The 27,425-nt window shown below is 45.6% G+C and overlaps 1 protein-coding gene across 1 annotated transcript in view; it reads left to right on the top strand.

The window, feature by feature from the left end:
- Positions 1 to 9,457: 9,457 nt before the first annotated feature.
- LOC142486086 (importin-8-like) overlaps positions 9,458 to 27,425 on the top strand; it is a 35,323-nt gene continuing 17,355 nt past the window's right edge. Inside the window, exon 1 of the mRNA XM_075584743.1 lies at positions 9,458 to 9,589. Coding sequence (XP_075440858.1) covers positions 9,458 to 9,589 — 132 coding nt within the window. The remainder of the gene's footprint in view (positions 9,590 to 27,425) is intronic.

The following is a 27,425-nucleotide window of genomic DNA, read 5'->3' as shown; positions in this document are numbered from 1 at the left end:
AAGATTTTTTTTTCCACAAGCCTGCCAAAACCGTCTTACTGTATTACGATATTCAATCTGTGCTGTAGCTTTTGACTGCGACACTGTGTGTTTGACTACACATGGTTGATTTGTGTGCTTTTTACATACTGTATTTGGGGGTGTATTATTATGATGAACTGCCTTTTGAAATTCTCTTTGAGATGGGACCTAGCTGCTTACTGCGCATGAGTCACCCAACCCCCCCCCCTCTCCACAGAGTCGTTCATTTTCTGAATCTTGCCATTGTGTTCTTAATCCTTACGCCTGCGTGTAATTCTCTTTGAGATGGGAATTTAGAGGCTTTGTTTACGGCAACGCTTTGGAAAATCCCTTCTCGAATTTGATTTGCACAGAGCATCACCTCTCTACAGTATGCGCCTGTGTGTAATCCTCTTTCGGATGGGAGCTACTGTAGTTTATTCCTGCTCATGCGCCTGTAACTCTTAACTGTTATTTTATCCACACGCCTGCAAAAACAATCTTGATATTACGATATTGAATCTGTGCGTTTGCCTGCACATGGTTGATGTCTGTGCTTTTTATGTACTGTATTTGGGGGGTGTAGGGATCAAATTACAGTATTATGATGAACTGCCTTTTGAAATTACTGTACTCTACAGTATAGTACTGTACTGTATGTTATTTCTTTGAACTGCTGCACGACTAATCCTTCATCCCTCCCCCACGCACACACAAACTCTTATCGACTCTGCTCATTGCGCCTGCGTGTACTCTAATCCTTTCAGAGATGGAAGTTTGCTGCTTACTGCGCATGAGTCACCTAACCCCCTCTCTCAACAGAGTCATTAATTTCCTGAAGTTAGTTAGTCATTGTGTTCTTTATCCGTCCATAGCCGAGCTTCAAAGCCTCACACTGCCTGCGTGTTGTCTAATCCTTTTAGACATGGGAGCTAGCTGATTAATGCACATGACTCACCCCCCCCCGCCCTCCAACCCTTTGAGGCTTACTGTAGTTTACGGTAACGCTTTGGAAAATCCCTTCTCGATTTTGAAATGTAAATCTGATTTGCACAGCATAGTGAGAATTGAGAGTTAAAAAAACCATTGACTGATTAATGTTGTTTTGTCATTCATTCTTATTCATTGGTGTACTGAAGGGGTGGGGGGGGGGGGGTGTGGTTGTTGTCAATGATTATGATTAGCAGGAATGTGAATAAATATTCATTTTATTTTACCAGGAACCAAAAAATACAAAAATAAAAATAATCATGAATAATACATAATGCTGTCTTTATTAAGTTCTTCTGGCAGATTGAAATTGGATAAACATTTTGAAAACATTTTAAAACATGAATAAACATTTTTAAACATGAATAATGCACATTTATAAGAATATTATTTAATAATATATACTGTAATGTATAATAAATATATATATAAATATTATTTTTTCCGTCTGTATCTTGTTCCTCCCTCTGTGAACAGTACAGTAGTTCATTGAGAGAGGAGAGGTTTTGTGTACATCATTACTGCTGTTTATATACTGTATATTTGACTGTGCAAGCAGAGTAGACTGGACACAACACCCCACCTCCCACCAGGCCACCGTTTTTCCTGAAACGACAAGAAAACAAAAAATTAGTGCAGTTATGTGCGTACTGTATTATGGCATTGTGTGATGTACTGTACTGTACATGGCTGGTGCTGCTTGAGCTGAGCAGTTACACTGGCGACACACTTTATTCGAGCTCGGCTAGTCCCACGAATTCAGGTATACCCGGGTGTATTGAGGTTTGTGACTGTTTTCTGCCCGAGTGCATTGGGTTATTTTCCAGGCAGGGATTGAAGCATTTTATTCCCGCTGGCTGCAATACTGCACAGTATATATATATATATATATATATATATACTGCATTACAATTCATGAATTTATGCCATCTGGTAGACACGCGAAGCATTGCAGCCTATTAAATCCTAATCATTATCATTTAACAGATCAGCCGCCTGTCAGCCAGGCATGAACCCAGGCTGGGAAGGCAAATGCAACGGGGCTTGTCAGAGGTGAGGAGCGGTATCTGCCAGGTACATACTGGGTATTTGCTCGAATAAAGTGTGTCGGTGCAGTAGTAGGCGGTTACCGTAGTACTGTCAAACTAGTCTACTGTATACTGGAACTACTGTATACTCTGACTACTGTTAAATACTATGTACTGTAGATGGCTGGTGCTGCTCTCTGTAAAGAAAAAACTGTAACTACTGTATACTCTGACTATTGGGAAAGAAAAAATCTGTGCCATACTTACCTGTATCATACTGTACTTACAATACTACAGCACAGTACTACTTTCCTAATGCTTGCCGATTACGCGCGATCACAATGGGCAACACAGTGGCAATATGGTCTATATATTTATTGCAGCGTTCCACGGTGAGTACATCATTCCAAAAACTCATTATGCCTTTCAACAACTCGTCCTTTTGGAGGGTTTCGCCACTTTCCGGATATGGTCCTTCAGTTGATGCCAGACCATTTCGATCGGATTGAAGTCTGGCGATCTGTCATTGGAAAAAAAGGACAATTAGTTTAAAAGATACTGTACACAGTAAAAACAGTGGGGAACAAAAATGGGACACGGTCTACTGCACTTACTCCGCTGGCGTCTTCACCCAGTTGATACCGCGCTCAAGGATATGCGCTGTTGACGTGGTGTGCTTCTGATCGTTGTCCTGGTAGAAGAAATGGTAGGAAGCCGAAACACAGGAGTAGAGTAACCATGCCAACTTTGTGACCGGCACGAGACAAAAAAAACAGGGAAAGCACCCACGACACATCATGCCTCTTACCTGGACAGCCAAGACTGAACCCAGGAAGCACATAATACTGCAATAGGCATCTTATCAGCAGATTAAAATTGGCATAGTCATGAAACATAATGACCAAGAATAACTCTGCCAACTTTATCTATATAACGGAACAAAAATGAACCAGAAGACCCTACAAAAGGGAGAGAACCAAGTTATATTAGAAACTAAGTCAACTATAATGATTTAAACATTTAAAAAAAAACAAGGGAACACAATTTATCAGACGATAACATCAAATGACTGCCATCGTTTGGCTGCGGCGGAGGGTCCTTCTGCGGCCGATCTGCCACTGGAACCTTCGCTGCCAGCCGCTTCTAAGTTGAGTTTTACTAGTTGGGGTAGGGGGTTAATTTAAAGGGGCTTTAGCGGTTAGGGTAGGGGGTTAATGTAAGGAGTTTTAGGGTAAGGGCTTAGTTAGGGGGTTTATGGTAGGGGGTTTGGGGTAAGAGTTTAGGGTAAAGTGGATTAAGGGTAGGGGTTCAAGTTTTTATGGTAGAGGTAGCGTTGGTTTGGGTTTTTTTAGGGTAAGGGTTACATGTCGGGACTTACCTTAGTGGCAAAGCGGCCGGCGGCTGAGCATCCCGGCAACGGGGTGAGTAGCGGCGAAGTGCAGATGGACAGCCACGACAAAATGTACTAGACCAGTTCTCAATGTAGCGCCTGAGAAATGTAGCCGAGACCCATAACACCAGAAATGTTTTTTTTTTTTTTTTACTGTTTTTATTTCAATTTATTTTTTATTGTTTTAGAGAGACATAACAAATATATTGTCCATACAACAAAGAGCATTAACAGTTTGTCATCTGAAATAAAATAATTGATATAACACGCGTCTCTCATGAGCTTAACAAAGGATAGAGAAGAACGTAGAAAAGAAGAAAAAGAAGGGTGGGAGGGGTGGAAGGGGGGGGGGGGGTGGGGGGGTAGGACGAGCCCATTTGTCTGGTATTTCTGTATTTATTTATATAAATGATATATATTTATATATATTTCCCTAGTTTCCTGGCCATATTTCCCAAATTTTGTGAAATTTGTCAGTTTTCTGGTTCAACTGTGCTGTGAGGAGCTCCATCATCTTTATTTCCCTTAGTCTCCGTAAGACAGTCTGCCTAGAAGGCGCATTCACCTTTTTCCAGGCAGCCGCAATAGCACAGCGGGCAGCTGTCAGTACATGAGTGATCATCTTACTTTCTGCCGTTCCTAATTCATCTATTGGTTTGGCCAGCACCATGGTCAGCGGTTCCACCTCAACCTCCACCCCCAAGTACTCTCTGATCAATCTTTGTATCATGACCCAGAATACCTGAATTTTTGGGCAACTCCACCAAATATGAACCATATCTCCTTTTTGCCCGCATCCCCTCCAGCACAAATCCGGGAACCCGGGGAAGATCTTAGCCAGCCTACTCGGAGTTAGGTACCAATGAAATAGAATTTTATAAATATTCTCTTTGATAGTGGTACAGATTGACGTTTTTGCAGCTACCTCCCAAATGTCCTCCCAGTCTTCTCTATCGATCTCTGTATTCAAATCTTCTGCCCATTTGATCATATAGCTATGTTGGGAACAACCCGTTAATCGCGCCAGACCCAGATATATCTCCGAAATCAGTCCTTTACAGTAATATCCTTTCCTACACAGTCTTTCAAAATTTGTTAAATCTTTGAATGCCGAATCTTTAGAGACTGATTGCAGGTAATGCTTAATTTGGAGGTAACCAAACACTGGTATATTTATGATTTTGTGTTTCTTCTCCAGCGCTTGGAGTGGTAGAATTATACCGTTATCTACAAAGTCGTCAGCTACCATCAACTTTAACGTCTTAAATTTATTGAGTCTCTGTGGAAGCCAGCCTGGGGAGAATTCAGGGTTATAGAATATAGGGGTTAGTAGTGTTGGACTGGCTGTCAGACCATATTTATTTTTATTTCTAGACCATATCCGCCATGTACATTTCATTGCTCCCAGTTTTAATGTTTCCAAGAAGGTCTCTCCTCCCCTCTCGGTCCACATAGCAGCCGGGAGAGAGAGAGGTCTTGTATAAGTAGACTCAAGTCCCACCCAGCAACTGGTGGCTGGATCATTGTTCCAAATTATTGCTTGTTTGAGTTGGGCCGCCAAATAGTATTTAATGATATCCGGGACTGCCAAGCCTCCGCAATCTTTTGGGGCTAGCATAATAGATCTAGCTACCCTGGGTCTTTTATTTTGCCAGATAAATTGGAAAATTCTGTTTTGTATGTTTTTAAGCTCCGGCATTGGAATATCTATAGGAAGAGTCTGGAAATAATACAGGAGTCTTGGTAGGATATTCATTTTGATTGTGGCTATTCTTCCTAACCAAGATATCTGGTATTCGTTCCAGCTCTGGAGGTCATTTTTTAGCCTCTCAAATAATGGTGGATAGTTATGTTTGTATAGTGTATTATACTCCCTTGTTATTTGGATTCCTAAGTATTTGATCTTTGTGGAGTTCCACTTATATTTAAAATTTGCGTGTAATAATTTGATTTCAGAATCCGATAGGGTTAGGTTCAATGCTTCCGACTTATCCATGTTGATTTTATATCCCGATATTTTGCTAAATTTATCTAGTTGTGAATGTAAATCCAGAAATGTTTTGTTTGCTACAAATGTTCTCAAATCCTTTAGGGTGCTGCATAGCAATGCAGTTGTTTTCATGTGTGAATTAAGAAGAAAATAATGAATCGGAATTGTCTCTTCTGTTTCTCAGGAGATCTTACTCCATTCAGGTTGTGTTTGTAAGAACAAAAATAGGTTTAGCTCCTGAATATTATTGTGTGACGACCAATTCTGAGGGAGTGAACTGTAACTAAAATCTCCCTCGTGCTCAGTTTAATCAATGCAGGAGTTTCTTGCATTTTAAGAAAATCTAATTATTTAAGCTGCCGATCAATCCATTCGCCCGTGATCGGTGAAAATACTGCTTCTCAAAGTATGGCTGCCTATTGTAAAGCTGCAGTTTAAGTTGCCGTTAAAAAAAAATCTATATATACAGCTTAACCTCTTTATAGCGCGGTCCTCAGGGGTTTTGTGGTGGTACTGCGCCCGCCGGAGGGGGAAACCTAAGAACACTCCCAGCCTTCCCAGACCCGGTGGGGCAGCGGCAACAGCACGCAGCACTTACCCGGCATCTGGCAGCTCTTCTCCCTGTCTCTGCTTCCTGCTTCTGCTTCCGTCTTGCGAGAGCAAGCTCCCTTATAGAGACAGTGTGTCTCTGTGTGTGTGTGTGTGTGTTTGTGTGTGTATTTGACTGTGTGAGATGCTGTGAGTGTATGCAGTGTGCTGTGAGTGTGTGTGCTGTGTGTGCAGTGTGCTGTGTGTAGTGAGCAGTGTGTGCAGTGAGCAGTGTGTGCAGTGAGCAATGTGTGCTGTGAGTGTGTGGGTGCGCACTGTGAGTGTGTGTGCGTGCTGTGAGTGTGTGTACGCACTGTGAGTGTGCGCAGTGTGTGCAAAAAAAACTTACATTTAAAAAAAATAAAATACTTTTTTTAAATTCGGGGTCCACGCTCAAACCGCGTTATAAGCTGATCCGCGTTATAGCGGATTGCGCTATAATGGGGTTGATATATAGATATATATATAGAGAGATATAGATCTATATCTATATCTCTATCAACAAGATAAACTGCCTGCAACAGACTAAGCAAATAATGAGTACGTAAATTAGTAATATAATAACCACTAACGGTGCTATGGACTAGAAGTAATATAACAATGAAAAGAAAAAGAAAAGCGTCCCAACTCAGCACTCAAGTATACTCAGAACAAATATCAAAGAAAATTATGATTTATTTAACAGCACAAATAATCAAACATAAAATACAAAAAATATTAAAACAAACCCTGACATCCTCCTGTGATAGAATATGTATCAGACAGGGGAAATCCGCTATGAAGATACTGATGGACCCCTAATACACAAGGCAAGGGAAAAAAGCCTATAAGCACAAAATATATGTAGAACAAGGGGTTAACAATAACCCCTTGAGCCTACAAGGCCGGCTTCACCCCAAGTAAATATAAAACCACACAGCAAGCATAGATAACACATGCACCAAATTGCCTAATACATGCTGATGTCAAATACATATGATATATATGTAACGGGTATTCCCCCACCCAATCGCAAATAGGGTCTCCTAGGGCAAATACTACTCTGGTTACAAGGCATAATAGTGTGGCGCACCTGTTGGCTTACAGGACTCCTGAGTCTCCCGCTTGATGGTATTATGGGGAAGGTCAGGACATGCTTCTGGGGACATACCCAGTACGTACTCACGGTGACAGTGCCTCCATCTATTGCAGGCCTCAGGATATGGGGTGGAATCCCTGGAATAGAACTTCCCACTCAGGGATGAGAGATTCCAGTCTCACAACCGCTTCTTTATAATCAGGAACACTTTATTTTCTCTGCAGCACACTGTACAGCATACACAGTTACAGCAGTACTTCTCAGGAGTTCTCCCTCAGGATGACCATGGCCTTTCACTCCCAGTCAGGGCCCTGGAAGCAGGCCTAGCTCTTCCACTAACCCCTATCAGAGTAGTGGGAAAAGTCTACCAGCCTCTCCCAGGGGGAGGGCCTCAAGCCTGCCAGGTCCCTGACAGCTCGGTTAGGTAAGACTCAGATCCTCTCAGGGAAGGAGCAACTGACTCAATACAGGAAATGCAGATCATTAAGACAGATACAACACGAACCTGCCCCTGTCCCTTATTGGACACCGGCCTGACTGCACTGCTTTCTCTGCCTCTCTGCTCTGCAGTGAGTGGGGAGAACCCATCTTAACTCCTGGCAAACCTGCTGTTACCAGGGATTATTGCACAAAAGGAGGACAGAATAATAGCCCAAACCTACCAGGGCTATACTCTCCCTCTGGTGGAATCTAATGGTCCTCACTTGGACCTAAATTTGCGGGTCAATCCTGCAGGTGAACAACCTGTACAAAACAAAATAACATGACATATTATTCACCATAATACAGTGTTATTACATTTGCAGGTTATACACCCTCCTTAGATGGTGACACAAAAAACTAGGATTACCCCAACGTGGAGAATCTGCTACTAACATTAATACCTGAGATCAGGTTCCTTTACTACCCTCAGGATATGTATTCACTTGTACTAGCTATACCCTCTTAGGGTGGCCTGCGCACAGCATGGTCCACTGGGTTTGGAGCAGAAGTACCATAACACTCGGGGTGGCATACTGGACACCTACAATCATCCCATAATTTAGACATGGGTGCTAATGGTCGGAGAGGATCATGCCCATACACTTTCTTAAGGCATCTCCTGGAGATGTAAGGCTCCCTTTCTTCATTATCAGAACTACATCCCCTATCCTCATCAGTGGAACCCATTTCAAACTCAATTCCCCCCTCTACTGAGTGGTGAAAATAAAGTAATGACTTTTGGTGATTTCTGACAACTCTGTCAGACACTGGAGGTACAATATGAACAACATCATTACCCAATTCCCCAGAGTCCTGAACCAAACCCACCCAGTCCTTGTAATCAGTGAATGGCTTGGGGACCCCCTGTTCACCCAGTGACCCGTGGTGACTGTATCTGAAATCCGAATCAGATGGGACTGGGGCAATGGCAGGGGTAATGGGGCCAGAGACTGGGGCATAGGAAGCAACAGTGTCCGGGGCAAAGTCCTTGGCTTCAGCTAGGCCACGGCCTACCGCGGGGGACGTTGGTTGCTTGGACGCAGCCACGACAGGCCAACATTTCCCTTGGTCTACCACCCTGTAAATGTAGTGGTCCATTTCTCGCCTGGAGAGGACGCTACTCACAGGAGCGGTCGCAGCACAGTCCCAGTCAGCTCCGGAGGTCGCCTTGTAAATGACGTCATCCTCTCGCGAGGTCGTGTCATCTTGTGTCCGGTCCCGCACAGGAAGTACGTCATCCGCAGGACGGGGTACCAGGAGCTCGACGCTGTCTTTCATGCGGAAGTAGGAGCTGGGATGGGCCTCATCTCCGGACTCCTCCGCCGCAGCCTTGGTCGGGGCCTCTTCTAAGGCCTCCTCCATTGGAGCCCGCTCCACATCACAGGTAAGTGGCTCTCTTCTTGCAGCACCGCTGTAGGGGTCCGCCAGTAGGCACCTCACCCCCGCTGAACTGCTATCACGCTTTCGTCTGATGATGCAGGTAGGGACATCCCCACAGGGGAATGACATTGGGGCCCCTCGCAGTCACTGGCGGCATTCGGCACGAAGTGGTCCCGCTTCTGCGCCACCAGCGATAGCGATCCCCATCCTCCCTGGACAGTCACTGTCTCTTCCTTGGGTTCCACCATCGTGAGTTCCGCTTCTGGAACTGGGGTGCACAGACCCCCTGGAACGTTTGTTGGGGCGCACGGGCCCTCCGCATGGGTAGCATCGACATGGCCCACATCGCATAGCATAACCGCTGGGTCATCAGGCTTTGCTGACACCAGAGGACCGGCTCTGGCCTCGTCAGGTTCGATCACCTCACCCGGTAGCATTTGGGTTGCGGTCTCTGGAACCGGCTCGGGCCTTGTCTCAGTCGTCGGGGCTTGGTACACCCCAATGGTAGGCATTAGCGGACTAGACACAAGATGGCTTGCCCCATTCACAAAGAAAATAGCCCCCCAAACAAGGTCTTCTCCCAGGCATGCACAGTCAGGGCCCAAACACCGCAAGCTGGTGATCCCAAAAGTGAGTACATCCAGGAAACCTTCTGGCAGCGAGTAATAGGCAAAGTCCATATCGCCTGCTCTTACTTTATGTATACACGGGCACAAAAGAAAGGGGTAGCTCACTCCTCTGGCCGGCCATGTTCCATCAGTCTGAGGTTGCGGCAGCTCGCATCCAGCTCCTCCTTCAGTTTGGGTAAAGCTCTGGGATTGTCTCTCATTGTGCCCCCTCCCTCTGGTGGAAATTAGAGGAGGGGCACTCGGTAGTAAGGCGTGACTCTGGCTTTCACTGTGACCCCTCCCTCTGGTGGAGATTAGAGGAGGGTCACTGGGTGTTACCTCATGATGTAGACTCTTCGCTGAGCCAGTCACAGGGCAGGGGGCCGCGGCTCCTGCTTTCGTGCCACTTCCTGCACATAGGCGGGGCTCTAGCTTTCGCGCCAGACCCGGCCAAATCTCTGCAAATAATCTGCTCACAGTCTTTTTGCACGCAGCACGTGCGTCATCCAGACTCGGCGGGAAACGCCATTTTAGCTTCTTCGCACTGCGCGGTGCACTATCGCATATAGCAGCCGCCATCTTAGGTGAACCCACAATTTTCACTGTAGCACAACCCTCACTGTTTGGCAGGGAACTCGCTCTCTTGTGAACACTGCAATACATGTAGCCTCTGGCAAGTGGTGAACTCGGCATACCCCAGGCTAGGCAAAACTCTTTCTTTGTATACTGCACACGATAACAGTCCATTACACGTGCTCTGCGGTTCATAGTCTGGCTACTGGCTAGTAGTACTCTGGGCTCTTCCCTGTGCAGTACTCTTGTGTCTCCCCCTCTTGGCTGCCAGTATTGTGGATCCTATCCAGGGGTCCCTCTTAACTGCGTTAACCAGGCCACCCCCTAGGCATCCTGACTACCCACCTCAGGTTTGACTAGAACAGCAATAGCCTTGTCTCCAGATCTATTCACCCTTTAGAGCAGTCTAGGGCGTGCTTTGCAAGGTTTTTTCGTTCTCCTGACTACCCCTAGACTTCCCCCTTTCAGCAGCACTGGTTCTGGAAGCATACTTTCAATCTTTCTGTTTTGCGTCGCTGAAAGCCTGTCCTGATTATCTCAGCAGTGCCTCCAATTGTAACGGGTATTCCCCCACCCAATCGCAAATAGGGTCTCGTAGGCCAAATACTACTCTGGTTACAAGGCATAATAGTGTGGCGCACCTGTTGGCTTACAGGACTCCTGAGTCTTCCGCTTGATGGTATTATGGGGAAGGTCAGGACAGGCTTCTGGGGACATACCCAGTACGTACTCATGGTGACAGTGCCTCCATCTATTGCAGGCCCCAGGATATGGGGTGGAATCCCTGGAATAGAACGTCCCACTCAGGGATGAGAGATTCCAGTCTCACAACCGCTTCTTTATAATCAGGAACACTTTATTTCCTCTGCAGCACACTGTACAGCATACACAGTCACAGCAGTACTTCTCAGGAGTTCTCCCTCAGGATGACTTTGGCCTTTCACTCCCAGTCAGGACCCTGGAAGCAGGCCTAGCTCTTCCACTACCCCCTATCAGAGTAGTGGGAAAAGTCTACCAGCCTCTCCCAGGGGGAGGGCCTCAAGCCTGCCAGGTCCCTGACAGCTCGGTTAGGTAAGACTCAGATCCTCTCAGGGTAGGAGCAACTGACTCAATACAGGAAATGCAGATCATTAAGACAGATACAACAAGAGCCCGCCCCTGTCCCTTATTGGACACAGGCCTGACTGCACTGCTTTCTCTGCCTCACTGATTTGCAGTGAGTGGGGAGAACCCATCTTAACTCCTGGCAAACCTACTGTTACCAGGGATTATTGCACAAAAGGAGGACAGAATAATAGCCCAAACCTACCAGGGCTATATATACATACACCGTAAATGCAGTTGGTATAATCAAGGCAAACCAGGCATAGTACCAAAAGGAGACTGTTAGTATGGGATCAACAATGGTTAACAGTTCACATCAGTTACCATAGTCCATGAGACCATCCGTACCACACTGTGATAGTAAAATGTCCAAAGGGTAAAGATCTTCCAATTGAGGGGTCCATCCGCCGGGGAGTCAGGGAAAAATAGACGCCCCAACACGTGTTTCATTCTCGCTTCATGATCCCATCATCCCATCTACGTGTGTGTGTGTGTGTGTGTGTGTGTGTGTGTATGTATGTATGTATGTATGTATGTATGTATGTATGTATATATATATATATATATATATATATATATATATATATATATATATATATATATATATATATATAATTATGCCTCACAGCATAATTCTTCCTGCATCTCCTCTTCTTTACTAAGGGAGTCGGGTTCCACCACTGGATCACAAGAACTCATTGACAATTTCGAGCTGTCCATCCATCCCACTGGTTCCGTGGATTCAGACCTGGAGGGAGATTTGACTATTATACACTCACCTTTCAGACCCAGCTGGTTCAAGGGGCTGTTACGTCACTATTCAAGCGTTCAACCCCTCTCCACTACCCTTTGACAAAGTCGCCCGAGAGTGACGAAACGCGTCAGGGAGCGTCATCACGCAAACGTACGGACATTACGTCATCACGCGTGCGCAAGAACAGGCCGGTTCGTGCGCCCAACACTACGGAGGCCATCCAGCAGGGAGTTTCTCTGGGATTCCAGCACGACTTCGGTGATACACCTCTCACAACCCGAATACTCAGATGATCACGAACTCCTCATCTTGCAGAGACTGACGGACGTCTGATGAAAGTATTGATACCGGGTGGTGGTGATATTATCACGAAATGCTTTTAACACTTGTACCTTTGTGAGTGTATTTCCCCCCCCCCCCCCTCCCCCTTCCCACCGTTAAATATACAGTTTTATACTATGGGGCGTGCGCTCTCTCCTCTCTTTTTTCTACAGATTCCATAGGATGTGGTTTACCCTTCTGAGAGCAGCCGGAGACCCCTCTACAGACGTCACCATTTTTATTAATGAACTATCTTTGAAGGACTGGTTATCACTTTAATTTATTTTTATTAGTTTCTCTTTTTGTCAATATTGTATTGTGTGAATTTTAGGTCATTTAAATAATAAGCACTTAAATTAATTTATGCACAGGCACTTACACATTGAATATGTCAGTGTGACACTTATAGCACATGTATTCATTATATATATATATTTTTTAAATAATATATTGTATATTTTCAAACACTTGTAATACCCCTTAGGCGCTGCTTTTTCTTGTTTTGTTAGTCCATATATATATATATATATATATATATATATGTAGCGGTCATGTAAAATGGCTACAGTCATCTCTCCTGCTGACAGTAAGGCCTCGGTCCCGCTGCGCTCGTTGGCGCGGGCGGCAATGTAGCGAGTTCCCCACCAGCAGGGGAATCCTCGCGAGCCGGTCCCGGTCCCCACTGGCGGCACAGCTGACTACACGCTGTCGCGCGTCAGCCGCTGGAGACACCAGAGAATGGTGTTTTCTAGCTTTGACGCGTGACGTGTGTGGCTGTGAGCCAATGGGGAGGGGAGGCTTCGGGAGGAGGAGAGGCTTCGGGGAGCGGGGAGGAGTGTGGAGTGAAAGCAGGTGAGTGCCTGTCTGTGTGTGTGCGTGCCTGTCTGTGTGTGTATGTGTGTGCCCGAGTGCGTGAGTGCCTGCCTCTGTCTGTGTGTGTGTGTGTGTGTGTGTGTGTATGAGTGCGTGAGTGCCTGCCTGTGTGTGTGTGTGTGTGTGTATGTATGTATGAGTGCCTGCGTGTGTGTGTGTTTAATACTTACCCTCAGAAGCTCCAGCTCCAGCCCGAGTCCGTGGAGGGAGGGGGGGGGGGAGAGTAGCGGGTCCCTCCGCTCAAGCCACGCCCCCCCTCCCTGTCAAACCGCCCAACACCCGCCCACCTCCCGCTCCGGCTCCCTACAGACCGCATATCGCGGTCTGTGTATCTCAGCGCACCGCCTGTCAGCAGTGCGGGTGCGCTGACTCTGGGAGCGGGGCCTTAGCCTGAGGCCTGGTAAGTTGTGGGCATGCCAGCAGTAATTATGGAGGTTTGCCCTCACACCCTGGTGATGTGCCCTGTGTAAGGATGGGAGTGGTCACAGACTCTGACTCCCTGGTTGGTGATGTCAGAGTTGTGTCAGCCCCCAGAGTGTACATAAGGCACAGCACTGTGTCTAAAGGTTAGTTCTGAGTTCTGCTGAGTGGAGGAGGAGTTCTGGTTAGTTCTGAGCAGTTCTGTCAAGTTCAAGTTCAAGTAGTCAAGACAGTTATGTTCTAATAGCTGCAGTAGGAGTCTGTGTCCAGGGACCTGGCGCAGAATAAAGATATCCCGGCTGGGATAGGGAATCCCTGATCAAGGTGACATACCTTTTGAAGGGAAGCACGGGCACCATGATGGGCTAGAGACACCCCATTGTGGAGGGCAGCTAGCCCACCGTATCAATAAAGATGAAGCTGATCACAGAAACCCTCGTGTGTAAGAGTCGAGTGATTGCACAGGGGGCTGCACCACCGAGGAGTTCCTCACCAGGACCATCCCCAAGTGACCGAAGGGACCCTGATGAGGTGGAGGCGCTGCACTGGAACTAGGTAGGACTCAGCACACTACCTCAGCTGCCTGTCTGGACGGGTCATCCCCACACACCATCATGCGGGAGACTCAGGAGTCCTGTTGCCAACAGGTGCACCACCAGACACTACCACACTGTAATGGGGACCGGTTAGACCACAGGGGCCAATGTGAGATTGGGTGGGTCAGGCCGGGCCAGAAATACCGTTACATATATATATATATATATATATATATATATATATATATATATATATATATATATATATAGATATACTGATATACCCGGCATTGCCCGGGATGTAAATCCGTAATAGGTATTATTATTTATAAATAGTTGAAAAGAAACATGGAAGAAAATGTAATACGATATTGTTGTTTAAAAATGGTTTATTGTAAACACACCACAGTACAATGTATATTTTGGTGATGTAAAAATGTGAGGTGTGTGTACCGCTAGGGTGGGTGTGAGGCATCGGGTGTGTTCAGTACGGGTGGCGGGTGGGTAGTGGAGTCCCGCTAGGGTGTGAGCGGGTGTGAGGCGGCGGGTGTCTGGTGAGTGTGTGCGGCGGCTGGTCAGTGATGTCGGTGCATAGGGGTGTGAGTGTGGCGGGTGGGTGTGAGGCGGGAGGCGCCGGGTGGGTGGTGAGTGGGTGTGGCGGCTAGTCAGTGATGTCGGTGCATAGGGGTGGGAGGCGGCGGGTGTGTGTCGAGTGTCAGGTGGGTGAAAGGCGGCAGGTGTCTGAGTGAGGGCGGCGGCTGTGGGGCGCAGGGGTGTGAGGTGGCGGGTGGCTGAAAGGCAGAGGCGGCGGGAGTGCTGGCGGCAAGTGGGTGAAAGGCAGAGGCATGAGTGCGGCGGGTGGGTGAAAGGCAGGGGCGGGAGGGGGGTGAAAGGCAGGGGCGGGGGGGAAGGCAGGGGCAGGGGTGAAGGCAGGGGCGGGGGGAAGGCAGGGGCGGGGGGGAAGGCAGGAGAGGGGGGGGAAGGCAGGGGTGGGGGGGGGAAGGCAGGGGTGGGGGGGGGAAGGCAGGGGTGGGGGGGGAAGGCAGGGGTGGGGGAGGAGGCAGGGGAGAGGGGGAGGCAGGAGGCAAGGGGGGGTGTCACTGTGTGTCTGTTCCTGTGTGTGTCAGTGTGTCTGTCACTGTGTGTGTCAGTTTGTCTGTGACTGTGTACAGTAGAGGCAACTCTTATTCGAACAAAAACCAGTGGCTAATTCCCCAAAAGACCCAGGAAACACCCAGGTACATTCTGAATACATGCCTTAAACTTTCCTTAAACTAGCCCCAGCATTTCTGCATTGATTAATGGCAATTCAACTTAACAGCGGGGGTCCCTGGCAGTCCCATTCAAACTGAATTGGACTGCCAGGGATCCCTGCTGTGTTAATCCTATGGGTCGTTAGTCAATGCAGAAATGCCTTAAACGTGCCTCAAACTAGCCCAGAACATACCCAGCATATACCCAGCACATAACCAGAATGTAACCCGGCTAGTTTACAGCAAATTTTAGAATAAACGTTGCCTCTACTGTATGTCGGGGGGGTGGGGAGGGGGGGTCAAAAATGCAGCTGAGGGGTCAAAAACCGAGCTGGGGAGGGGTCAAAAACGGAGCTGGGGGAGGGGTCAAAAACAGAGCTGGGGGAGGGGTCAAAAACGGAGCTGGGGGAGGGGTCAAAAATGGAGCTGGTGGAGGGGTCAAAAACAGAGCTGGTGAGGGGTCAAAAACGAAGCTGGGGGAGGGCGTAAAAAACGGAGCTGGAGGGGGTCAAAAACGGAGCTGGGGGAGGGCTCAAAAACGAAGCTGGGAGGGGGTCAAAAACGGAGCTGGGGGGGTCAAACACTCCCCCCCCTCCCCCTCCCCCTCCCCCTCCCCAGCAATACCTCACCTCAGGCAGCAGCAGCAGCAGCAGCAGTGTGGCCAGGGGTTGGGGACCCCTGGGTTAGAGTACACCGGCCAATGAGAGCCGTGGGGGGCGGGCAATCCGGAGGGGTGAGACATGTGTGTGTATATACTGTTAGACCACACCGGCCAATGAGAGGTGTGCGGGGGCGGGTGGGCCAAGGGAGCCATCTCATTGGCCTGAGGCGGAGTGAGCCCTATAGGCTTAAGCTTGCTGCATGGTCACAGCTTTGAGCACAGCCAGTGTTAAGATGCATAGCCAGAAAACCCACCCACAGACAGCTGTTTCGACCTTAATGGGTCTCATCAGTGTGGGGTTGGTTAACTGGCTACGCAATGAAGCGAAAGGATGGGGTTTACCATACTGAGTTAAGTTATGGTGAGTTAAAAAAAAGTGACAAAAACCCTTCACAGCAAAGCATTTAGCAAATGTAAATATACTGTATGCTCATTTGCATGTCTTAGGCAGGTCTGCAACCCCGCCTTTCACCACTATCTCCCAGCACACAGCACTTCCACTGCAGCAAGGGATTCTGGGAAATGATATGCAAATGAGCACACAGTGCCACTTTCTGCTTCAAAAACCATTTTATACATGGTTCCCTATAGGCTTAAGCTTGCTGCATGGTCACAGCTATATATATATATATATATATATATATATATATATATATATATATATATATATATATATATATATATATATATATGCAAATATAGCTGTATGCTCATCTGCATGTCTTAGGCAGGTCTGCAACCCCACCTTTCCCCATTATCACCCAGCATACAGCACTTCCACTGCAGCAAGGGATTCTGGGAAATGACATGCAAATGAGCACACAGTGTCACTTTTTGCCTCAATAACCATTTTTAACATGGTTCCCTATAGGCTTAAGCTTGCTGCATGGTCACAGCTTTGAGCACAGCCAGGGTTAAGGTGCATACCCAGAAAACCACCCACAATATATATATATATATATATACCATAATACTGAGTTAAGTTATGGTGAGTAAAAAAAGTGACAAAAACCCTCCACAGGAAAACAAATATGCAAATACAACAGTATGCTCATCTGCATGTCTTAGGCAGGTCTGCAACCCCGCCTTTCCCCATTATCACCCAGCATACAGCACTTCCACTGCAGCAAGGGATTCTGGGAAATGACATGCAAATGAGCACACAGTGTCACTTTTTGCCTCAAAAACCATTTTTAACATGGTTCCCTATAGGCTTAAGCTTGCTGCATGGTCACAGCTTTGAGCACAGCCAGGGTTAAGGTGCATACCCAGAAAACCACCCACAGACAGCTGTTTCGACCTTGATGGGTCTCATCAGTGTGGGGTTGATTTTAACTGGGTATGCAAAGAGGCTATGGGATAGGCTATACCATAATACTGAGTTAAGTTATGGTGAGTAAAAAAAGTGACAAAACCCCTTCACAGGAAAGCAAATATGCAAATACAACTGTATGCTCACGTTTTTTTCCTATTTGGATTTAATTGTTGGAGGATTTATGTCAAGTTTTACGCACAGGGGATCCATGCCTTGTTTTAATTATTCTTTGCTTTCTTTTATATTTTTTGCTCTGTGACAGTTATTCAATAAAGATTTTGTGTATTTGTACTTTGAAGTGCTATACTAGAGTGCTTTTGTTTGGGGCTTTTTCTCTCTTTCTCTTACTATATATCTATCTATATCTATATCTATATCTATATATATAAACAGAGATATATCCAGCAATGTCGTGAATCTCATCATGTGCATGAAATGCCCAGGAGGCTGCTACTACATAGGTGAGACGGGGCAGGGGCTAAACAAGAGAATGAACCTGCATCGCCACAGCATCACACGCGGAACAAGAGACAGTCCTGTCGGCGAACATTTCTCTGACTCTGGCCATAAGGTGAACGATCTGAGGGTTGCCATACTCAAAGGTAATCTTAAAACACCGAAAGAGAGACGGTTGCATGAATACAAATGTATGCAACATTTCGGGACACTTAACGGTGGCCTAAACAGAGATCGAAATTTTATGAGTCATTACTGACACAAGTGAACTCTCTTCCCATGAGCGCTAAAGACCATGTCTGTACATACTGTGCTATATGTATGCACACACAGCTGTCTCTTACAGATACCAATACTCCTTGTTTTTCCATCCCTATTCACCAATAGGGACCACATAGTATCAACACACTTTTAGTTATGCTACTATCTCCCACATTTCCACACCTACCCACACCATTTTTATTAACTCCCACTCCACACACACCTTTTGTAAAGCCCTGTTTACACTGTGGGCTCTCCATTCATTTATATTCACACAGATACACAAACACACTCTTACATCACTTTCTTTCAGGAACCATTTAACACCTCTAGCCATAAATCTCATCCACACCCGGGGAAGGACAAGCACAGATAATATTCCAAGAGACACTGTTTTTAAGTATTCCCTTTGCTTGCTTCATTCATTGTAACATCGCCGGAAGAAGAGATCAGTGTATCTCGAAAGCTCGCACAAATAAAAGCATTTCGTTAGCCATAGAACGGTATCATCTATTTATTATTTAATTTTATATATATATATATATATATATATATATATATATATATATACAGTGCTTGACAAATCACCCAAAAATCTACTCGCCGAACCAAAAAATCTACTCGCCACGTAGTCCCGCCCCAACCCCGCCTCTAGTCCCGCCCCCAACCCCGCCTCCAATCCCGCCCCCAGCCCCGCATTTAAAAAAAACCATAAATGAAATAAATGTAATCAATTCCTAGTAAGAACATTCGTTTTTGACATAAGTTTATTTATTGTATTACATTATACTACAATTAGTCCGTGTGTGTGTATATGTGTGTGTGTGTGTGTGTGTATAAATGTCGAATCTAGAAAAAAAAGCCAGATGTGAATGACTAGTTTCCTGCACCCCTTAACTAGTGCCTGGATGCCCCTGCTTCACAATATTTAAAGCAGCAATCCCACCTGGGATCTTACCTGATCCGCAGACCCTCAATGTCCAGGTACCTCATTTCCGCAATGTTATACATTGGAGGGGAGGTGTTCCCTACCTGTCTTCTGGGTTAGGGGGGGTTCCGATGTCTTCCGTGTGAAGCTTGAATCAGATTTGGAAGAAAGCAGTATAGGTTATTTCGGTGTAGTATAGGGCAGTTAAGATATACAGGGTAAATAAAATATCCAGATCCAGATTGTGAGACAGAGAGAGGGTGAGACAGAGAGAGGGTGAGACAGAGAGAGGGTGAGATAGACGGAGAGAGAGGGTGAGACAGACGGAGAGAGAGGGTGAGACAGACGGAGAGAGAGGGTGAGAGAGACGGAGAGAGAGGGTGAGACAGACGGAGAGAGAGGGTGAGAGAGACGGAGAGAGAGGGTGAGAGAGACGGAGAGAGAGGGTGAGAGAGACGGAGAGAGGAGAGAGGGTGAGAGAGAGACGGAGAGAGGGTGAGAGAGAGACGGAGAGAGGGTGAGAGAGAGACGGAGAGAGGGTGAGAGAGACGGAGAGAGGGTGAGAGAGACGGAGAGAGGAGAGAGGGTGAGAGAGAGACGGAGAGAGGGTGAGAGAGAGACGGAGAGAGGGTGAGAGAGAGACGGAGAGAGGGTGAGAGAGAGACGGAGAGAGGGTGAGAGAGACGGAGAGAGGGTGAGAGAGAGACGGAGAGAGGGTGAGAGAGAGACGGAGAGAGGGTGAGAGAGAGTGAGGGAGAAACCGAGAGAGGGAGAAACCGAGAGAGAGGGTGAGAGATGGAGAGAGGGTGAGAGACGGAGAGAGGGTGACTGTGGGGGGATGGGGTGACTGGGTGTGGGGATGGGGTGACTGGGTGTGGGGATGGGGTGACTGGGTGTGGGGATGGGGTGACTGGGTGTGGGGATGGGGTGACGGTGTGGGGATGGGGTGACGGTGTGGGGATGGGGTGACTGGGTGTGGGGATTGTGTGATTGGATGGGGTGACTGGGTGGGGTGATGTGGGGTGGTGGGGTGACGGGGTGTCTGACTGGGTGGGAATTACTGACTGTGACTGGGTGGGGATTACTGACTGTCTGACTGGGTGGGGATTACTGACTGTCTGACTGGGTGGGGTGACTGGGCAGGGGGCAGGGGGGTGGGATGACTGACTTTTGACTGACTGGGTTGGGGGGAGTGACTGGGTGGGGGGGGGGGAGTGACTGACTGGGGGGGGGAGTGACTGACTGGGTGGGGGGGGGACTGACTGACTGGGTGGGGGGGTATGACTGACTGACTGGGTGGGGGGGGTATGACTTACTGACTGGGTGGGGGTATGACTTACTGACTGAGTGGGGTGGGGGATGACTGACTGGGTGGGGTGGGGGGATGACTGATTGGGTGGGGTGGGGGGATGACTGACTGGGTGGGGTGGGGGGATGACTGACTGACTGGGTGGGGTGGGGGGATGACTGACTGACTGGGTGGGGTGGGGGGATGACTGACTGATTGGGGGGATGACTACCTCTGGTGTCCTACACGTGTACACACACACACACACACACACACACACACACACACACACACATACACACACACTCACACTCTCTCTCGTTGGGGGGGGGGTCAGGGGGGAGTGGAGACAGCCACGGGGACCGAAGGGAACACCCCTGCCCCGCGCGTGCAGCCACAGGAGCGGAACCGGAGGGGGGGAAAAACCCTGCTGTCATAGCCTGCCCCGCGCGAGCAGCCACGGGGACAGGAGCAGAGACCAGAGGGGAAGCGGGTTCAGGGGGGGGGGGGGGGAGGGACGACATTCCCCTCTATCATCTCCTGCCCCGGGCGTGCAGCCACGGGGACAGGAGCGGGACCGGAGCACACGCGGGACAGGGTGGAAATCCCCCGCTGTCATCTCCTGCCCCGCGCGAGCAGCCACAGCCACAGGGACAGGAGCGGAGATTGAGGGGATGAGGGGGGAAGCGCGAGCAGGAGACAGGGAACGAGTGCGCGAGGAGCAGCCATTACTTACCCCTGCAGAGAAGGGCTCCATTCCACGTCACGGCCAATTGGCCAATCAGCCAGGAGGATATTTTTTTGTTATTTATTGATTTTTACATTTGTGGGAGGGGGGGGAGCGGAAAGGGAGGGGGAAGCGGAGACAGCCACGGGGACCGAGGGGAACACCCCTGCTGGCATCGGGAGCAGCCACGGGCACTGGGGGAAAGCGGGGATCGTAGGGCAACCAGGACGGGAGGGGGGGGAGACATCGCCCGCTGTCATCTCCTGCCCCACGCGTGCAGCCACAGGGACAGGAGCGGAACCGGAGGGCAAGCGGGACAGGGGAGGTGGGGGAGATATCGCCCGCTGTCATCTCCTGCCCCACGCGTGCAGCCACAAGGACAGGAGCGGAACCGGAGGGCAAGCGGGACAGGGGAGGGGGGAGAAATCCCCTGCTGTCATCTCCTGCCCCGCGCGTGCAGCCACAGGGACAGGAGCGGAACCGTGGGACAGGGGGGGAAATCCCCTGCTGTCATCTCCTGCCCGACAGGAGCGGAGACTGGAGGGGATGAGGGGGGAAGCGCGGGCAGGAGACAGGGAGCAGCCATTACTTACCCCTGCAGAGAAGGGCTCCATTCCACGTCACGACCAATTGGCCAATCAGCCAGGAGGATATTTGTATTTATTTATAAAAAAAAAAAAAAAAATTTGCGCAGAGCAGGGGGAAAAAGTAGCTGGCCACCGGCCAATTTCCGTTCGCGCCTGGCGAGTGGGCGACCGGGTTTGTCGAGCACTGTATATATATATATATATATATATATATATATATATATATATATATATATATATAAGACAGAAATACAATAAGCGCAACCACACTAAAATTAATAAATAAAATAATTACCACATGTACTGGAGGGTATAAACCCTTACAATCTAACTTTCCCTGACTCGGTCTGCAGCCAAAAGGTCTACCGCTCCACGAGCTGGTAACGAAAGATTTCCAAAGAGAATGACCTAGGCGCAAGTGGAGACAAGAAAAACAAACATAGGGTAGTACGTTCTAACAATTAAACCACCAGAAGGTATGATATGCACTCACAGCGTATAGGATAAAATCAAGCCTTGTATCCACTCTGGGATCTGGAACAAATTACGACGAATGTGGAACAGCTGGTCATCCACAGCAAATGCAATCAAGCAAAACATTTGATTGCAGATCTTCGCATCAGACTGTTTTGGGAAATAAGCACCTTGCTCTGCATCAAAGATTATATGTTCTGTGCCTTTGTGTCTCTAGAGCAGGCGTGGCTATCTCCAGTCCTCAAGGGCCACCAACAGGTCAGGTTTTCAGGATATCCCTGTTTGCGCCTTCGTCTTTACTGCTATTTCCCACAGATCCTACTACAGCAAACACTTGCGCCTAGGTTATTCTCTTTGGATATATATATATATATACACACACAACACGATGAACTAATATACAAATAAATGTAGAAGGGTTATCAAAAACATGCTCTACTACAAATACCACTTCTCCATACAGACACACTACAATAAAATCAATTTCCTTTAATAATCCAATCTGATCTTCCAATCAAAATCCTCAAATGTCAATCACAAGCCACAAATGCCACTGAAAACATTGCATTTACATTGTATACATGATGCATACAATCTACAGTATGTACCATATACATTCTGCAAATGAATGTTAACAATAACATATTCCAAACAAAATACCAATACATCCAAACAAGTATACTATTTAAACCAATCCAGTAACCATAAATCAATTAGCATTCATTAATTAAATCCCTAAATAATTTACATTCCATCCCTAACAATTAAACAATTAACTAATTCAATCGTTGAACAGAACAAGTTATCCTCTGATAAAATATAAGTACCAAAAAGAATACAATATACAAAAGCAAGCCTCACCCTGACCTAAAGTACACCTATGTAATTTTAAAATACATGATACACACATTTATGCATAGCCAAATTTAAAACACAGCAAATCAAGCTTTTAAAACAACATCATTTATTACCCTGTATGTATATATCGATCTAGACATACATACATACATACAATGAAATGTCCGGGAAGCGCAATATATGTAAAAAAGAATAAAATACAATGGTGATAGTGCAATATTGTTAAGGTGAAATGGATAAACTCAAATACAGATGACACTGCTCTCAATATATACTCACAAACGTGTGAGGTTATTCAGGCACATAAAGGTATCTTTTAAGGTATTGTTGTTAGTCCTTCAGTCATCAGGAGATACAGCAGTCAATGCAGCCCCATACAGATGTACTCCCAGGGACCTTAATCAAAGATACGACTGGACATAGTGCAGACTGTATGTATAATTTATGAAGGTAAGTCAAACAAGTTTACACTCACATGGTTTCAAATAAGGATAAGCATTTAGATCTCAATGGATCTCTCCGGCCGGGTGAATGGTGTTTCAGCTCCCCCTCTCTCGTGGCGTGCGTTCCACCGGTGCGTTCCAAACACCGGAAGTGATGTCATCTGCCGCGTCCACTTCCTGGGGTTCCGGCCGTCTCAGGGATAGAGCGTCACTCTACGCGTTTCACCACATAGGTTTCATCAGGAGTGACATTCTATTGCTCAATGGTGATATATATACCCTAGATTGTGTTCTCATTGGCTGGTAATTCACCTGATTCTATTAAGGTTAATTATATATGCTTGAGACTATAATAGGACCTGAACCGGACTCTCTTTCTATTGACTATAGAGTCATCTACTAACAGTATTCTATTGTGAATCACACGTTTTTATAACAATTCATCATAAAATACACATCTTTTATACAATCAATTAAAATACATATATTTATTTCGTCCTCAGACCGCAATCAATGTTAAAAGATGTTTAAAAATGTTTAAAAAGTATTTGTTTATAAAATCAATTAAAAATCAATATCAAAATACAAAAATATTTAAAAATATTAAAAACAGGTATTAGAAGGGGGATGTCCCTATTCTATAGGGAAGGATATAAAGTGCATAACATTAGTTGAGTTTGGCAGAAGGCAATTTCTAAAAATGAAATAAAAAACAAAGTGTTAATTCATTAACAGTCACAGAAAAGGTTTTAAATCAAACTCTAGATTCAAACCGGACGGAGACATGGTTTTTAATTCGAACATCCAGAATGATTCTCTTTTGATTAATGCTGTGTGTCTATTTCCCCCTCTCCAATGTGGCATAACTTGCTCTATAGCTTTAAATTTTAACCCTTTCGGGTCCGCGTTATGTACCATCAGAAAGTGGTTTGGAACACTATGGGTGGTCATTTTCCTTTTTATGTTACCTATGTGTTCCAAAATGCGTGTTTTCAAGGGTCTTATAGTTTTCCCTATGTATTGTAAGCCACACTCGCATTCAATCATATAAATAACAAAATTGGATCTACAGTTTAAATGATGTTTTATATTGTATACCTTCTTAGTAATATTTGATTGAAAGGTATTTGTATTTTTACAACTGTAGTGGCAGGCCGTGCAAAATTTGCAATCAAAGAACCCTTTTGGTGGTTCTAGCCACGTGGGGTTTTTTGTAATTGGAGACCCCCTCAAAGCGCTGGGTGCTACCAGTTTTTTTATGTTTGGTGCTTTCTTGTACACCATTTGGACTCTGTCAGGGAGGGAGGTACCTATGATGGGATCATTCTTTAGAATAGACCAATGTTTATTCAGTATGTTATTTATTTTATATGCATCTCTATTGTATTGGGTAATAAAGGGTACTTTTAAATTGTCATCCCTATTAGCTTTTATCTTAGGGGTTAACATAGATTCTCTTGATACTTGTCTTGTTTTGTCTAGTGCATTAATTATGACACTGGGTTTGTAATTGCGTTCTGAAAACTTTCTGGACAAAATAACAGATTGTTCTTCATACACCTCATTATCTGTGCAATTTCTTTTAAGTCTGCAGTATTGGCCATATGGAATATTGTTTATCCATTTATTTAGATGGCAACTGGACTTCAAGATGTAATTATTAGCATCTACTTCTTTAAAGAAATTTTTTGTTTTAATCACATTGTTTTCTATATATATAGTTAAGTCCAGAAAGTTTATAGTGGTCTTACTGAAGGTGGAGGTAAATTTAAGATTTAAATCGTTGTTATTCAGATACATAAAAAAAGTGTCCAAATCCTCCAATGTACCCTTCCACACAAAGACAATATCATCAATGAACCTCCGCCATGTGACCAAATTTGCACCCAGACCCACCCAAGACCATATATATAGATCTTCCCACATGGCCATGAGTAAGTTTGCATAGCTGGGTGCAAATTTGGTCCCCATGGCGGTTCCACATAATTGTAGAAAGAACTCGTCATCAAACCAGAAGAAATTCTTTGTTAAAACAAACTCAATACATCTGATGAGGAATTCTATTTGTACCCCTGGGAGTTTTCCCTCTTTCTCTAGGAACATTTGTACCGCCCTGCAGCCATCCTCGTGCTGTATGGATGTATACAGGGCTGTTACGTCAGTGGTCACCAATATGTAATTCTCCTGCCACTCTATGTTCCTGAGGGCCCTAATTGCATCACTGGTATCTTTTAGATAGGATTTTTGTTTTTTCACACTATCCTGTAAATAACTGTCAATAAATTCTGACAGGTTTGCCGTTAATGATCCGATCCCAGATATTATTGGTCTCCCTGGGGGGTGTGTAATATTTTTATGGATTTTTGGTAGGAAGTAGAAGACCGGGAATATTGGATCCTGCACATATAGGAACTGATATTCATGTTCCTCCAAAATTCCCAGTCTCCTACCATCCTCCAGTAGGGCTTGAAGTTCCTTTTTATACGCTGTTGTAGGGTTAGACTTCAATTTCTGATAGGTTATTCTATCTCCCAAAATTTTCTTTGATTCTTGCATATAATATTCATGATCCATAATTACAACACACCCCCTTGTCTGCTGGCTTAATCACAATTGTTTTATCTGTTGTTAATCCTTCTAGCGCTGTTTTTTCTTCTCTAGTTAAATTATTGTGCTGCCTATTTTTATTATTACATAGAGATTCTAGATCTTTTGTTACAAGTTGAAAAAATACCTCAAGATGGTTCCCCTTAGCAAATTTGGGAAAAAATTGTGATTGAGGTTTAAATTTCGAGTGAATAAAGTCTCGAAATTTAAACCTCAATCACAATTTTTTCCCAAATTTGCTAAGGGGAACCATCTTGAGGTATTTTTTGCAGCACAATAATTTAACTAGAGAAGAAAAAACAGCGCTAGAAGGATTAATTCTGGTTTGATGACGAGTTCTTTCTACAATTATGTGGAACCGCCATGGGGACCAAATTTGCACCCAGCTATGCAAACTTACTCATGTGGGAAGATCTATATATATGGTCTTGGGTGGGTCTGGGTGCAAATTTGGTCACATGGCGGAGGTTCATTGATGATATTGTCTTTGTGTGGAAGGGTACATTGGAGGATTTGGACACTTTTTTTATGTATCTGAATAACAACGATTTAAATCTTAAATTTACCTCCACCTTCAGTAAGACCACTATAAACTTTCTGGACTTAACTATATATATAGAAAACAATGTGATTAAAACAAAAAATTTCTTTAAAGAAGTAGATGCTAATAATTACATCTTGAAGTCCAGTTGCCATCTAAATAAATGGATAAACAATATTCCATATGGCCAATACTGCAGACTTAAAAGAAATTGCACAGATAATGAGGTGTATGAAGAACAATCTGTTATTTTGTCCAGAAAGTTTTCAGAACGCAATTACAAACCCAGTGTCATAATTAATGCACTAGACAAAACAAGACAAGTATCAAGAGAATCTATGTTAACCCCTAAGATAAAAGCTAATAGAGATGACAATTTAAAAGTACCCTTTATTACCCAATACAATAGAGATGCATATAAAATAAATAACATACTGAATAAACATTGGTCTATTCTAAAGAATGATCCCATCATAGGTACCTCCCTCCCTGACAGAGTCCAAATGGTGTACAAGAAAGCACCAAACATAAAAAAACTGGTAGCACCCAGCGCTTTGAGGGGGTCTCCAATTACAAAAAACCCCACGTGGCTAGAACCACCAAAAGGGTTCTTTGATTGCAAATTTTGCACGGCCTGCCACTACAGTTGTAAAAATACAAATACCTTTCAATCAAATATTACTAAGAAGGTATACAATATAAAACATCATTTAAACTGTAGATCCAATTTTGTTATTTATATGATTGAATGCGAGTGTGGCTTACAATACATAGGGAAAACTATAAGACCCTTGAAAACACGCATTTTGGAACACATAGGTAACATAAAAAGGAAAATGACCACCCATAGTGTTCCAAACCACTTTCTGATGGTACATAACGCGGACCCGAAAGGGTTAAAATTTAAAGC

Source organism: Ascaphus truei, unplaced genomic scaffold (genome assembly GCF_040206685.1).
Source record: "Ascaphus truei isolate aAscTru1 unplaced genomic scaffold, aAscTru1.hap1 HAP1_SCAFFOLD_729, whole genome shotgun sequence".
Taxonomy (NCBI): Eukaryota; Metazoa; Chordata; class Amphibia; order Anura; family Ascaphidae; genus Ascaphus; species Ascaphus truei.
Note: the sequence above shows the minus strand (reverse complement) of the source record. Positions and strands in the feature narration are given on the sequence as shown.